Consider the following 13,374-nt stretch of genomic DNA (forward strand, 5'->3'; position numbering starts at 1 on the left):
CAAGCACAAGATACATAAAATCTTATTTTCCAAGGTTGGTGGCGCATGGCAATGTAAGGAATGGTTAATTTTTCTTACAGCGCTAATGTCTGCGGTGGTGACCCCTTGCCATTAAGTGGCACCTTTGCTATTTTATTGTTATGATACATAGTTCCGATTCTATTCTGATCCACCTTCGGCTATTCCCCACAAATATCAACCTCAGCTTAATCGTAACTGAGGAACAATTCTACTTATTTATATAGTATATCTTTTATTATATATTTTATAATACGATCCCTGTAATTTTCCGATCCAATTTAGACCGAACTTGTATACAGAAAAGGCTGTAAAGTGATTATTTAATTTATGAATTGTATACATAAATGGAAAATTTATGTGAAAATACGGGCTTATTATTTTAATATTAATTTGTGTTATTAAATGTACGATATATTACAGAATTTGCGTTTTAATTTTCTATTTAGATACGCAATGTTGCTTTAAAAGTTTAAAATATTACTACTAGATATCTTTGAAAAATAATAATTATCTATTAATAAAAGACTAGCAACTTTATGTATCTCAATTATTTGCTCACAAAAGTTTTTAAATAATCTTAATGAGTAATTTTGTTAATAGCTCATATTTTACATTAGTGTAAATGGCATATAAATAAAATAAATATTTAAATTCAATAATAATTTTATATTACAATAAATAAACAGTCAACAATCAAAGCATGTTTTTTTGCTTAATGGTGGTAGTATTGGAGGGCTGGGGCGGCGTAGACGGGGGTCTTGACTACGACGGGAGCAGCCTTAACGTAAGCGGGGGCGGCGGTGGGGGCGCTGTTGTGTACTACGGCGTTGAAACCGTTGTGGTCGTCAGCGGTGTACTCAACGGTTCTGATAGAGCCATCGGCTTCATGGAAGGAGTATGATCCCTTCACGACATCACCATCACGAACTTCTTGTTGTTGCTTGTTGTCACCGGTGTGACCATCAGCGACGGAGTAATTGTACTCGTATTTGGGGTAAGCCTAGAAAAATAATGAAATATTTTGATTTATATGAAGTAAATAAAAACGCACTTAAGTTTTTCTCATGAGCGCTTTATATAACGCAAGTCAGCTTTAAGGTGAAAAATATTTCTATAATGGTAGGCCTGTATATAGGAAATGTTGATATTTTTCATAAAAATAACGCATTCTTATCAATAAAAGAAAAAACTTACGATTTCCTCAGGCTGGGCAATAACTTTAGCGACGGGAGTTGCGTGGTAGGCGACGGAAGCGGGTGCGGCATGGTAGGCGATGGGAGCGGGGGCTGCATGGTAGGTGACGGCGGCGGGGGCAGCATGATAGGCGACGGGAGCTGCGTAGGCCAGCTTGGCAACAGGGGTAGCTTGCTCGTCGTGACGTACGATGTTCTGAGAGGAGACGGCGGCCGCAGAAGAGTAGTGTGCAGGAGCAGGCAGGAGTCCGGCCGAGGACACCGCCACTACAGCGCACAGAGCTACTAGCTGTAAAATATACATTGGTTATTATTTATAATCTCGTTGTAACTCTCACACAGATTAATAAATTTGATTATTAATCTGTGATAAATAATAAAATAAGAAGCAGCAGTAAACCGCGTGTAAGCATTTATTTACTTATATGTACTTACTTTAGAGAACATTCTGATGATTACTGTTTCGTGTTTGATCACTGAATGATTTTTCGAAGCTTGCTTAATGGTTTTATAGTGAATTTATCACTGCGATCAACTTAGAACTTGTTCAAATGAAAGACCTTGCTCCGGGCAAATTCGCCAAATCTATTTTTACATTCACTAGCGTATTCAAAATAAAAATGTATCCATACTTGCAAATCCTACATCTTTCTGGAAAGATTTGAACGGATATTGCATTTTTGATTAAAACGGTCTATCTGTGTAACATGGCTTCAAAATTGAAATTTCGGAATTTGTTTGACATTATCAAAAACTAAGATTTATGTTTATATTTTTTTGTAAAATATATGATTTTGTACACAGGCTGTAATTACCTAACGTTTAAATTGCTTATAATTATTTAATTAACACAAATAGCTGTTTGTTATACAAGGTGATTCAAGGCTATATTTTTAGATATTTGCTTAAAGACTGTCGCACTAATAAATAAATTAACAAGAAAATAATATGTAAAAAAATGTTTTTATAATAAGGAAGGAACTTTTGGTAAAATTGATCGTGCACCATCGAATATATTTTGGAATCAAACAATTTGAAATAAGTTTCATATACATACATATATTAAACTAATGTGAATTGATCCAATAATTAATTATTATGAATAACTATTTTTAAAATAATCGTATAAATTACAATTAAAATTACAAATACATAACATACATAATAAAAAAAAAAGCTGCTATGTCCAAATACTGTCCAGTACCGCGCGCAGTCCTCGCGCATGGCACCAATCTGCCTCCCACCTGATCTCTGACCTGATCTCCCACCAACGACTTAATATAACAAAAGCTGCCTAATACAGAATTATTAAGTTATAGTAAAATCTGCGAACTGAACAATAACTTTTTTATTAAATTCAAATGCGCGCAGCTAGTATAAAATAAAAGTCAAAATATTCTTAAGGCTATAGTTATAGTATAGTTATAGTTGGAGGCTTGTTGTAGTTGATTGCTATAGATCCTTTCCACGTAGTTAAAATCAAGATCCTTAAGCATTAGTAAAATGTATTATTGTATTTATTAATATTTATTTAATTTCATGAATCAACGCAAGAAACGTATACTGTTCTAAATTAAATCAATAGACGTGAATAATAATAGAATATTTCTAATGAGATTACGTCAATTATTTTAAAAAAATACAATATTTTATTGGTAACCCAGTAAACACAATTTCTGTAAGTTATTAATATATATTTGTATAATTAAGAATAAATTGGTAATTATAAGACTGTGGAGTATGTTGTATTATTTAATGGCGATTACTGAAGGGCTGGAGCGTAGACGGTTTGATAACAACGGGTGCAGATTTGATTGAGGCAGGAGCGGCGTTGAGTGTAATTGTATTTTATGAATTAATGTAATTTTTTCTTGATGATGATGATGATCATTTAATTATTCTTGATGATGTACACTGTAAATTAGTATAACGTTCGTAGATGCAAAATATTTTACGATTTCGTAAGGCTGTTACAAAGCAGTTTCAGGCTGTTTCAAGCAAGTTTCAGCAGCATGGGCAGCATAGTAGGCAACAGGGCCAGTGTGGGAGGCTACAGAGGCAGTGACGAGACTATAAATACGACTATTGTTTTGAAAAATTAAAAATATTGTAAAATAATTAGGTTTTTTTTTTGTTTTTTAATGTTATAAGTGGCAATCGAGCAGCAGGCTCACCTGATGAAAAGTGATTACCACCACCTTTGGACATCTGCAACACCGGGGGTCTTGCAGGTGTGTTGCCGGCCTTTAAGGAATGAGTACTCTCTTTTCTTGTAGGTTCCCAAGTCGTATCGGTTCGGAAAAATCACCGGCGAAAGCTGGTTCCACAGAGTGGTTGTGCGAGGCAGAAAATATTATATATATTTAAATTAGACCAAATTAAAATAGGCCAAATTTATTAAGGCCTTGTGTACCATTTGAATCGTCATTTTACAGAATTTAATTAAATACAAAGCTACCACCGATTCTAAACGTTGATTCTACCGAAAAAAAAGGCAAGAATCTCAATTTATAATTATTTATGTATGCTTGAGTTTTCACTAGAAGAGAGCTTCGACAACTGCCTTGTCAACAACTTTGATACATTACTCTCATACTCAAAATAAATATATTACGTCACAGTGAAAAACAATCTTAAAAGTATTTTGTTTTCATAGTGATTTTTTTAAATTTTTAAATTAAATTCTAGATTAACTTCATAGAAAATGTATAAAAGTTACTAATACACTGCCGAATTTGAACTGTAATATTGTAGTTTAATTTAATAGTAAAAGTAATAAAGCTAAATGTTGATTGATTAGATTTCATCGTTATATTTCAGAATTTTAATTTATTCAGAAAAGGGGTCAAAATATATTGAAACAAATAAAGTATGAAATTGGAATTCCTATATTTCATTAGTCATTTTAAAATTGCTGTTACTATGAAACGCTACATAAATAATAAATTAATTAATACAGTCGCCTAAATCAATGGTGTGCGAGGATATGCGCTGGAGCAAGAGCGGCGTGTTTGGCGGGAGCGGAGTTGCTGACCACGGCGTTGAAACCGTTGTGTGCATCAGCGGTGTACTGAACTGTGCGCACAGAGCCGTCAGCTTCGAGCAGAGAGTACTCGCCGTGCACGGCGTCACCGTCGCGGCTCTCGTGTTGAGACTTGTTGTCACCGGTGTGACCATCAGCTACGGAGTATGAGAAGTCGTATTTGGGGTGAGCGTATTCCTCCTCGTGGGCAGCAGCGTAGTGAGCTACTGGTGCAGCAGCGTAGTGAGCTACTGGTGCAGCAGCGTAGTGAGCTACTGGTGCAGCAGCGTAGTGAGCTACAGGTGCAGCAGTGTAGTGGGCTACTGGGGCGGTGGCGTAGTGGGCAACAGGTGCAGCAGCGTAGTGGGTAATGGGGGCAACAGCAACAGCTCCATGGGGCTGGTCGTGGCGCTGGATGCTTTGGGAAGACACAGCTGCGGCGGAGGAGTAGTGAACAGGGGAAGTTTGGTAGGCAACGGGTGCAGCGTGGTATGCAACGGGTGCAGCGTGGTAGGCTACAGGAGCGGCAGCCACGATCTTAGCAGCCACAGCGTGGGGCTGGTCGTGACGCACAATGCTTTGTGATGAGACAGCAGCAGCTGAGGAGTAGTGAGGTTCAGCCAAGAGTCCAGCCGCGGCCACCGCCAACACAGCGCTCAAAGAGAGTACCTATAAAGAATATTTATGAATTAACACGTACATTTTAGTTGAGCCAACTTTTTCTGAAACAATAATGTCACAGATTTAACTTTTAATTTGATCTTTCACTAAAACTTACTTTGGTGAACATGATTGCTTTGTATGATGTTTACAACTGATACATTTCACATATTAATGGCCGCTTATATAGTGATCCGATTGTGTGTAAGTAAAGGTCAACGGGCGGGAACTGGTCACAAAGGTTTTTTTTTAATATTTATGTTTTTATGTAATGTACGAAATTATTACTATTATTTTTTTGACTATAAATAATACAAAGATATCTTAAGCCTGTTTTTGTATTATTTCTCTAATCATTATTTAATATAAAAACAAAAGTATTTTATAAAAAACAGAGCCCGATTATTGTTTTTAATAAAAATGAAACAATTTTAAAATTTAATTTTTACGATACGAGCTGTAAAAGTCAAACTATAGTTGACGTGTGGCTAAATTTTCATAACCTTGTCTAATATATTTGTAACAACAATTTGCTTTGGGTATCTACCTAGGCACCATTCATTCGTCATATATTCTGCGACCAAACAGCAATACTTCTTATTGTTGTGTTCTGGTTTGGGGGATGAGAGAGCCAATATGATGATATTATCCTAATAAATTTCAGCTACTTTAGCCAATCTCAAGAAAGAGAAGTCAACTACGCAGGACATATTATTGTACACAAGTGAGTTCGTAAACGCAGGTGCACTCTCTAATCCCTTACTCCGATGGGACATCGGAATGAGTGGATACAATCGGAATAAGTTCATGTGCAGATCTGGAGTCTCCAGACTGCTACTGAGAATTTTGCGATAAAAAAACACAATTTATTTTTATCGGCCCGAACTTGGGTTCGAGCTTAGGTCCTTAGGTTCGTCGGCTTTTTATCTGGCCAGTAGACTAACGAGGCAGTCAAACTTTTCAAGGTTGGTATCGCATTGGTGATATGGCGTATTACGTATATTTCTTACACTTTCAATGAACATACGAATATAATATGAAAGAGATGAAAAATCGACATTAAATCATACTAAATTCCTAAATGTCAGGATAAAATTAATTAAGATTGTTAATCGGTTATTATGAAATGCATACACATAGTCAGAGGTACAGGATATATTATAAGGTAAGTAACCTAACCTAAAACCTGACCCTTACAAGTGGACAAGGTCGCGTTGTGATACTAGTATTCATTTAATTGATAAGCGATGACATTGTTATTGTTGAATCTTAGTTTACTCTTGATATTTTACTATATATGAAATAACAGATTATTTCCGTACTGTTGTAAATAAAATATATGCAAATATTTAATAAATTTATCACTAATACCTATATGAATTAAAAATTGTTACTGTATAAATCATGATGATGAATGGTAGCAAGAATGCTAACAGCATTTCCCCATCGAAACGCAATTCCGATCCTTTGGGCAAAAAACGAACCAGCGCTCCTGTCACCAGTGTAGGCATAAGGCGAGGTGTTATATTTTTAATGAAGCTTTTTGCACTATTACTCTCAAGTGTCTCGAATAAGTCCAAGTGTTTCAACAGTAAGTGTGACAAACATATAATTTGGATTAAGACAAGAATATTTGGATCGTTTGTTCGCTTCAGCTTTTTTTATAGCGACCCCGGCTCTTAACATTGTTTCTCTGATATGAGACGAGGCCAGCGTGTCAACGCATATAGTGTCCCACACCAGGGTCCGTCCTGTACTGGTGTTGTGTACTACGGCGTTGAACCTCTGGTCGTCAGCGGAGTACTCCACAGTTCTGATAGAGCCGTCAGCTTCTTGGAAGGAGTACGATCCCTTTACGACATCACCATCTCCTCTTGTTGTTGCTTGTTGTCACCATTGAGTCCGTCAGCAATAAAGTCATTGTACTCGTTTTTGAGGTAGGCCTATATAAGAGAAAAGAAAATTAATTTACCGTTAGATAATATCCGTGAACTCACACATAATGCGTAATAACTTACGATTTCATCAGGATGGGCATTCACTTTAGCGACGGGAGTGGCGTGATAGGTAATCGAAGCAGGAGTGGCGTGTTAGGCGATGAGAGGCTGCTTTGTAGGCAATGTAGGCAGCGTGATAGGCCACGGTGGTAAGTGCAGTGATATGCGACTGAGGCGGCAAGGGCTAGATTGGCGAATAGAGTTCTGTGCTCATCTTTACAATGCTGCGAGAGGATACGGCTGAAGCGGAGAGTAGGGACAGCAGCAGAAGGGAGTCCGGCCGTCTATACTTTTAGTTTTTAACATTGTTAAAAATTAATACATTTTCATAAATCAGGATTTTTTTATATACAGAATTTTAAAAAGTACTGAAGACTCTTTCAAGTTAACATTAAAAAAGTAATAACATTTGGAAACATTATAAGTTAATGAATTTGCAACATTTGAGAGTAATATTTTTAATTGGGATGTTATGAGTATTTCGTATTTCAGTAGATATTTAATTTCAACTGTTTGCCACTTTTTTTTCTGAATTTATATAATACTAACAATTTTTTTTAATAAAGATATTAAGAAATATGTTAAGTAAGTAAATAATAAGCAGGTTACATATCTATTTTAAAACGTTTATTGTTAGCTGTTGTGGTTATGTCGTTAATAATAAACAGAAAATATATCAAAATTTGTTTAAATCGTAATTTTATTTTGAAACAGACGAGAATTTGTCCACGGCTTATATATTTAAATTTGTAGAGGATTAACTGACAAGGTTTATTTTGCAGGCAATTATTCAAACGCCCATTTCAAATCAAACAATTTTTAGGTTGTACATTATTTGGAATAGGTGATATCTTCTAAGGTGATTCTGTTTTAAGAGTTCTATTTAAATTAAAGTAAACAAAATATGCCTGGTACAATTTAATTTAATGAATCTGATCTGAAATTGAGTGAAGTACTAAGTTATGTTATAAGGTAAGAGTTTCGTGTTGGGTGGCATTTTTTAGCAAACTTCTAAATCGAAGGGTATCATCAACTTGGTTTATTTGCGTATATATTTTTTACGATACGCAGAAATTTAATATACTTAGCTTACTTTAATATACTTTATATAATTAATGAGGCTTTTATATGTAGAATAAATAATATAAACATGATATTTACAATTATAATTATAAAAGTAATACAGTTAAATGATGATCGATGAGATTAGGAATGATTGCCGCTAAGTATATTTAAATATAGGCGTAAAAAGGGTAAAATCAGATTTAAATAAACAAAGTACTCAATTGGGATTGCTATATTAAAATCACTGGTAACTTGGAACGACACATAAATAATAAATAACTAATTAATGACTAAATCAATGGTGTGCGAGGATATGTGCTGGAGCTGGAGCAACGTGTTTAGCGGGGGCGGAGTTGCTGACCACGGCATTGAAACCGTTGTGTGCGTCAGCTGTGTACTGAACTGTGCGCACTGAGCCATCAGCTTCGAGCAGAGAGTACTCGCCGTGCACGGCGTCACCGTCGCGGCTCTCGTGTTGAGACTTGTTGTCGCCGGTGTGACCATCAGCTACGGAGTATGAGAAGTCGTATTTGGGGTGAGCGTATTCCTCCTCGTGGGCAGCAGCGTAGTGAGCTACTGGTGCAGCAGCGTAGTGAGCTACTGGTGCAGCAGCGTAGTGAGCTACTGGTGCAGCAGCGTAGTGAGCAACAGGTGCAGCAGCGTAGTGAGCTACTGGTGCAGCAGCGTAGTGAGCAACAGGTGCAGCAGCGTAATGGGCAACGGGAGCCGCAGCGTAGTGGGCGACGGGTGTGGCAGCGTAGTGGGCAACGGTGGCATGAGGTTGATCATGACGTTGAATGCTTTGCGAAGATACAGCGGCGGCGGAAGAGTAGTGCACGGGTGAAGATTGGTAGGCCACGGGGGAAGTATGGTATGCAACAGGTGCAGCGTGGTAGGCTACAGGAGCGGCGGCCACGATCTTAGCAGCCACAGCATGGGGCTGGTCGTGACGAACAATGCTTTGTGATGAGACAGCAGCTGCCGAGGAGTAGTGAGGCTCAGCCAAGAGTCCAGCCGCGGCCACCGCCAACACGGCGCTCAAAGAGAGTACCTATAAACAAATTAATCAATTAACACTTATGTATGTTTAAAATCTAGAAACATTTAAGTTAACCCAAAAATTACTTTAAAAATAATGTCATAGATTCAACTTTTATTTCAATCTTTTTTGACACTTACTTTGGTGAACATGATTGCTTTGTATGATGTTTACAACTGGTACATTTCACTTATTAATAGCCGCTTATATAGTGATCTGATTGTGTGTAAATAAAGGTCAACCGGGCGCTAACTGGTCACAAAGGTTTTTTTTTTTAATTTATATTTTTGTGTAATTTACCAAATTATTTATGAATTACATAATTTTATTACCAAATTGTGAAAATAACAAGGCAAAATTATAGTATTTATCTATATATAATACTAATTTATTTCTAAGGTAGAAAATTAAAAATTACAGTTTCAATATCTTAAACTTTTGAAATAAAAAATAGAGCAATAAAAAATCGTAATATAATTAGTACGCGAATGAAAATGATTATCATTATGTAATAATATCATAATCAATATCAATGAAATAAGCTTTTATTAATTAACTGGTTCTGCAGCTTCAGCTATGTTATGCCATTATTTTTATGAATGAAAGAGATGATGAATCGTCATTAAAACATTAACATTATATAATTTATAAGAAATGTTATATAAATGCAAACGACAATTAATAAATATACATATAAATTCGCTTGCCTTGTTATTTTATTCATACTTTCAAAGTGATTTTAATATATCTTGAACTACTGCTCGATAATTTAATATTCCGTGTCATTTATCGTTTTAGGGTATCAGTTGGTGGACTGGCAATTGGGGCACCTGATTGTAAGTGGAACCACCGTGACTTCTTAGTGACTGGCTTATTAGACTGGCTCATTAGACTGGCTCACTCAACCTTCAAACCGAAACACAAAAATCCTAAGTATTGCTGTTTGGCGGTAGAATATATATTCTTCGTTCCTTTTTTTTAATTTGTTTTTATTTAACTTACTGAATTTTTTTTTTTATCTATCGCAAAGATATCGTGTATTTGTTAGAAATTTTCTTGTTGTTATAGTTTTATTTTTCGTTTCATTTAAAGCATTTCGCGATTAAAATAAAACAAACATACATTTCAGTGTTTATCTTTCTTTAGTTTAAGAGAAAAAATAAAATATATCTAATATTTTCCGAGAAACATTTCAATATGTTAAGTAAAATATATAACACTAGCTGTTATCCGCGGCTTTGCTCGCGTAGAATATGAATATGTTTACAAATTAACTAAATATTACGTTAATGTAATACCATATAATAGTAATACGGTATCTACCACATTGGTGTGTATTTCAGCCCTTATGGTAAAATATCAAGAAACGCTTAACTACGTATCTACTCATTTTTAATCAGTGGCACAAAAATAAAATTTCATGGTTCCAACTTCAAAAATGATAGACTTCCAGACTATCCTATATACGAAATGTCTACCCAATTTCTCCCCTTAGGCGTAAAATATCCAGAAACGCTTTAATAGGTATCTACTCATTTTTAATCAGTATCCCAAAAAAAGATTTATGATTTTAATTTAAAAAATGACGGCCTTCCAGACTAATCTATATAAGAAATGTCAACCCCTATTAAGCCCCCTATTAAGGGTAGAATATCTAGAAACACTTATATATGTATTTAATCATTTTTAATCAGTATCCCAAAAATAAAGTACATATTTTTAGCTTAAAAAATGACGACTTCCATTAAAACTTTCAACCCTTATTTCACCCCCTTAGTGGTAGAATATCAAAATACACTTAAATAGGTATTTACTCATTTTTAATCAGTATCCCAAAAATAAAGTTTCATGTTTTTAACTTAAATAATTACTGACTCCCATAAAAACTTTCACCCCCCTAGTGCTAGATTATCTATATAATTTTATACGAATCTTTTTGTCGTTAATCAAATGTTTGGTGATGGGCCCTATGAGTAAATAGTTTGATTTTTGTTGAATAAAGATCTATAAATAGAATGTTATTAACAAGACTATTACGCATATTAAGGGTAGTCAAAAATGCTTAATGCTGGTAATACTGAAGGACGAGGGCAACGTTGACAGGGGTCTTGATGACGACAGGTGCGGCCTTGATGTAAGCGGGAGCGGCAGTAGGAGCGGTGTTGGGTACTACTGCGTTGAAACCGCCATGGTCGTCAACGGAGTACTCCACAACTCTGATAGAGCCATCATACTCTTGGGAGGAGTATAGTCCTTTCACGACATCGCCAACAACGACCTCTTGTTCTTGTTTGTTGTCACCGTTGTGTCCGTCAACAACAAAGTAATTGAAGACGTGTTTGTCGTAGTCTTGCATTCCTAATCTCAACTACGTTTAATCATTGTTGATTGCAGCTATGCAATTGTTTAAGTAACGGAACCATAAAATATAAACTAATATAATACCAAAGGCACGGATGTAAAAAGGGAATTAAGGAACACAAAAAATATTATTTGTAATTATATACGAACAAGGAATAGTTTTTCTGGATGTGAAATTGCTAAAGATTACCTCGGGCTGGTAAATAACTTCAGCGACGAGAGTGCGGTGGTGGGCGAGCGAATTCAATTAGCGAGCAATAGTTCCGTACCACGCTTTCCCAGAGCGTGGTAGGTAACGGCAGTTTACTAAGACATGGAGGTAGGTGTCGGAGGTAATGACAGTCAGCTTGGCAAACAAAGTTACTTGTCGGCAAATGTGACACAATGTTCTTTTATAAACCAAATTTAATGTGGGTTAAGCTGAATTGCAAATATTATTACAAGAACGTTCGATATCACAGAATTAGTCGATTTGCATAAATTCAATAAAATCAAATACAACACAAAAGGTTCATAATAAAACTGTTAATTATTCACCGATGTATGTGAAATACTTCTTCACTTATAAATCATGAGTAATATACAAATGCTCTTCTTTCTTGCAAGTAAACTTATCTCTAGCACTTCAACATAATGATCAAAAGAACATACTCAACTCTTAAAAACACTTTTGAAATATCATTTGGTTTAAAATATATGTAAGCATTTTTTATTGTTGATGATATTTATATTCATTTTGAGGTACATGTTTTCCATCGTTGTAACGATCTATATTCAGGTAAAGCTTATTTGTATATTGTGGTAGATGATATAAGAGTAAAGACATGAAATAGTAAAAGTTTGAATTAGCCATTGTAAGCCAGGAGTAAACGTAGACGGGGTTAAATTGTGTTAAATTAAACAAAGGCTTTCATTGGAATCGCTATATTTCGTACGTCATTTTAAGGTAACTGTTACCTTGAAACGACACATAAATAATAAATAACTAATTAATGACTAAATCAATGGTGTGCGAGGATATGTGCTGGAGCAAGAGCGGCGTGTTTAGCGGGAGCGGAGTTGCTGACCACGGCATTGAAACCGTTGTGTGCATCAGCGGTGTACTGTACTGTGCGCACAGAGCCGTCAGCTTCGAGCAGAGAGTACTCGCCGTGCACGGCGTCACCGTCGCGGCTCTCGTGTTGAGACTTGTTGTCACCGGTGTGACCATCAGCTACGGAGTATGAGAAGTCGTATTTGGGGTGAGCGTATTCCTCCTCGTGGGCAGCAGCGTAGTGAGCTACTGGTGCAGCAGCGTAGTGAGCTACAGGTGCAGCAGCGTAGTGAGCTACTGGTGCAGCAGCGTAGTGAGCTACAGGTGCAGCAGCGTAGTGGGCTACTGGGGCGGTGGCGTAGTGGGCAACAGGTGCAGCAGCGTAGTGGGTAACGGGGGCAACAGCAACAGCTCCATGGGGCTGGTCGTGGCGCTGGATGCTTTGGGAAGACACAGCTGCGGCGGAGGAGTAGTGAACAGGGGAAGTTTGGTAGGCAACGGGTGCAGCGTGGTATGCAACGGGTGCAGCGTGGTACGCTACGGGAGCGGCAGCCACGATCTTAGCAGCCACAGCGTGGGGCTGGTCGTGACGCACAATGCTTTGTGATGAGACAGCAGCAGCTGAGGAGTAGTGAGGCTCAGCTAAGAGTCCAGCCGCAGCCACCGCCAACACAGCGCTCAAAGAGAGTACCTATGAAGAATATTTATCATTTAACACGTATGCTTGAAATGTACAGATAATTTAGTTAGGCCAACTTTTACTTTAATAATTATGTTAATATGTTAATGGTAACGTTTACTTTAATAATGAGTTAACTTATATTTTGATCTTTCACTGACACTTACTTTGGTGAACATGATTGCTTTGTATGATGTGTGCAACTGATACATTTCACATATTAATGACCGCTTATATAGTGATCTGATTGTGTGTAAGTGAAGGTCGCCGCGCTTAAGGTCACTATGGATTTTTGAATATTTGT

The 13,374-nt window shown here is 36.6% G+C and overlaps 4 protein-coding genes and 1 long non-coding RNA gene across 5 annotated transcripts in view; 2 read left to right on the forward strand and 3 right to left on the reverse strand.

Moving 5' to 3' along the window:
- LOC135193335 (uncharacterized) overlaps positions 1-13,374 on the forward strand; it is a 375,120-nt gene that overhangs the window by 89,881 nt on the left and 271,865 nt on the right. The window lies entirely within an intron of this gene.
- The window catches only part of LOC113393326 (cuticle protein 8-like), a 33,879-nt gene that overhangs the window by 9,196 nt on the left and 11,309 nt on the right, over positions 1-13,374 (forward strand). The gene's annotated exons all lie outside the window — the stretch shown is intronic.
- On the reverse strand, positions 667-1,690 carry LOC113393343 (cuticle protein 8-like). Its single transcript, XM_064215185.1, has 3 exons — positions 1,650-1,690; positions 1,216-1,503; positions 667-1,021 (listed from the first exon to the last, which is right to left on the reverse strand). The coding sequence occupies exons 1-3, from the start codon at positions 1,659-1,661 to the stop codon at positions 734-736; spliced, it is 588 nt and encodes a 195-aa protein (XP_064071255.1). The 5' UTR covers positions 1,662-1,690; the 3' UTR covers positions 667-733.
- On the reverse strand, positions 4,075-5,057 carry LOC135193323 (cuticle protein 18.6-like). The gene is made up of 2 exons (XM_064215180.1): positions 5,015-5,057; positions 4,075-4,905 (listed from the first exon to the last, which is right to left on the reverse strand). Exons 1-2 carry the CDS (start codon positions 5,024-5,026, stop codon positions 4,183-4,185), a joined length of 735 nt encoding a protein of 244 aa, XP_064071250.1. The 5' UTR covers positions 5,027-5,057; the 3' UTR covers positions 4,075-4,182.
- LOC135193334 (cuticle protein-like) lies at positions 8,103-13,275 on the reverse strand. Its single transcript, XM_064215199.1, has 4 exons — positions 13,238-13,275; positions 12,380-13,082; positions 8,726-8,921; positions 8,103-8,620 (listed from the first exon to the last, which is right to left on the reverse strand). The coding sequence occupies exons 1-4, from the start codon at positions 13,247-13,249 to the stop codon at positions 8,254-8,256; spliced, it is 1,278 nt and encodes a 425-aa protein (XP_064071269.1). The 5' UTR covers positions 13,250-13,275; the 3' UTR covers positions 8,103-8,253.

The sequence above is a fragment of the Vanessa tameamea genome, chromosome 6 (genome assembly GCF_037043105.1).
Source record: "Vanessa tameamea isolate UH-Manoa-2023 chromosome 6, ilVanTame1 primary haplotype, whole genome shotgun sequence".
Lineage (NCBI taxonomy): Eukaryota > Metazoa > Arthropoda > Insecta > Lepidoptera > Nymphalidae > Vanessa > Vanessa tameamea.

Bases quoted from the DNA above. Each gene is read 5' to 3' on its own strand.
- LOC113393343 (XM_064215185.1), bottom strand. The intron at 1,022-1,215 runs GTAAGTTTTTTC...TTATTTTTCTAG, and splicing joins TTGCCCAGCCTGAGGAAATC to GCTTACCCCAAATACGAGTA.
- LOC135193334 (XM_064215199.1), bottom strand. The intron at 8,922-12,379 runs ATATCCTCGCAC...CTGTCTCATCAC, and splicing joins CGCCGCTCTTGCTCCAGCAC to AAAGCATTGTTCGTCACGAC. The intron at 8,621-8,725 runs TGCCCACTACGC...AGTAGCTCACTA, and splicing joins GATCAACCTCATGCCACCGT to CGCTGCTGCACCTGTTGCTC.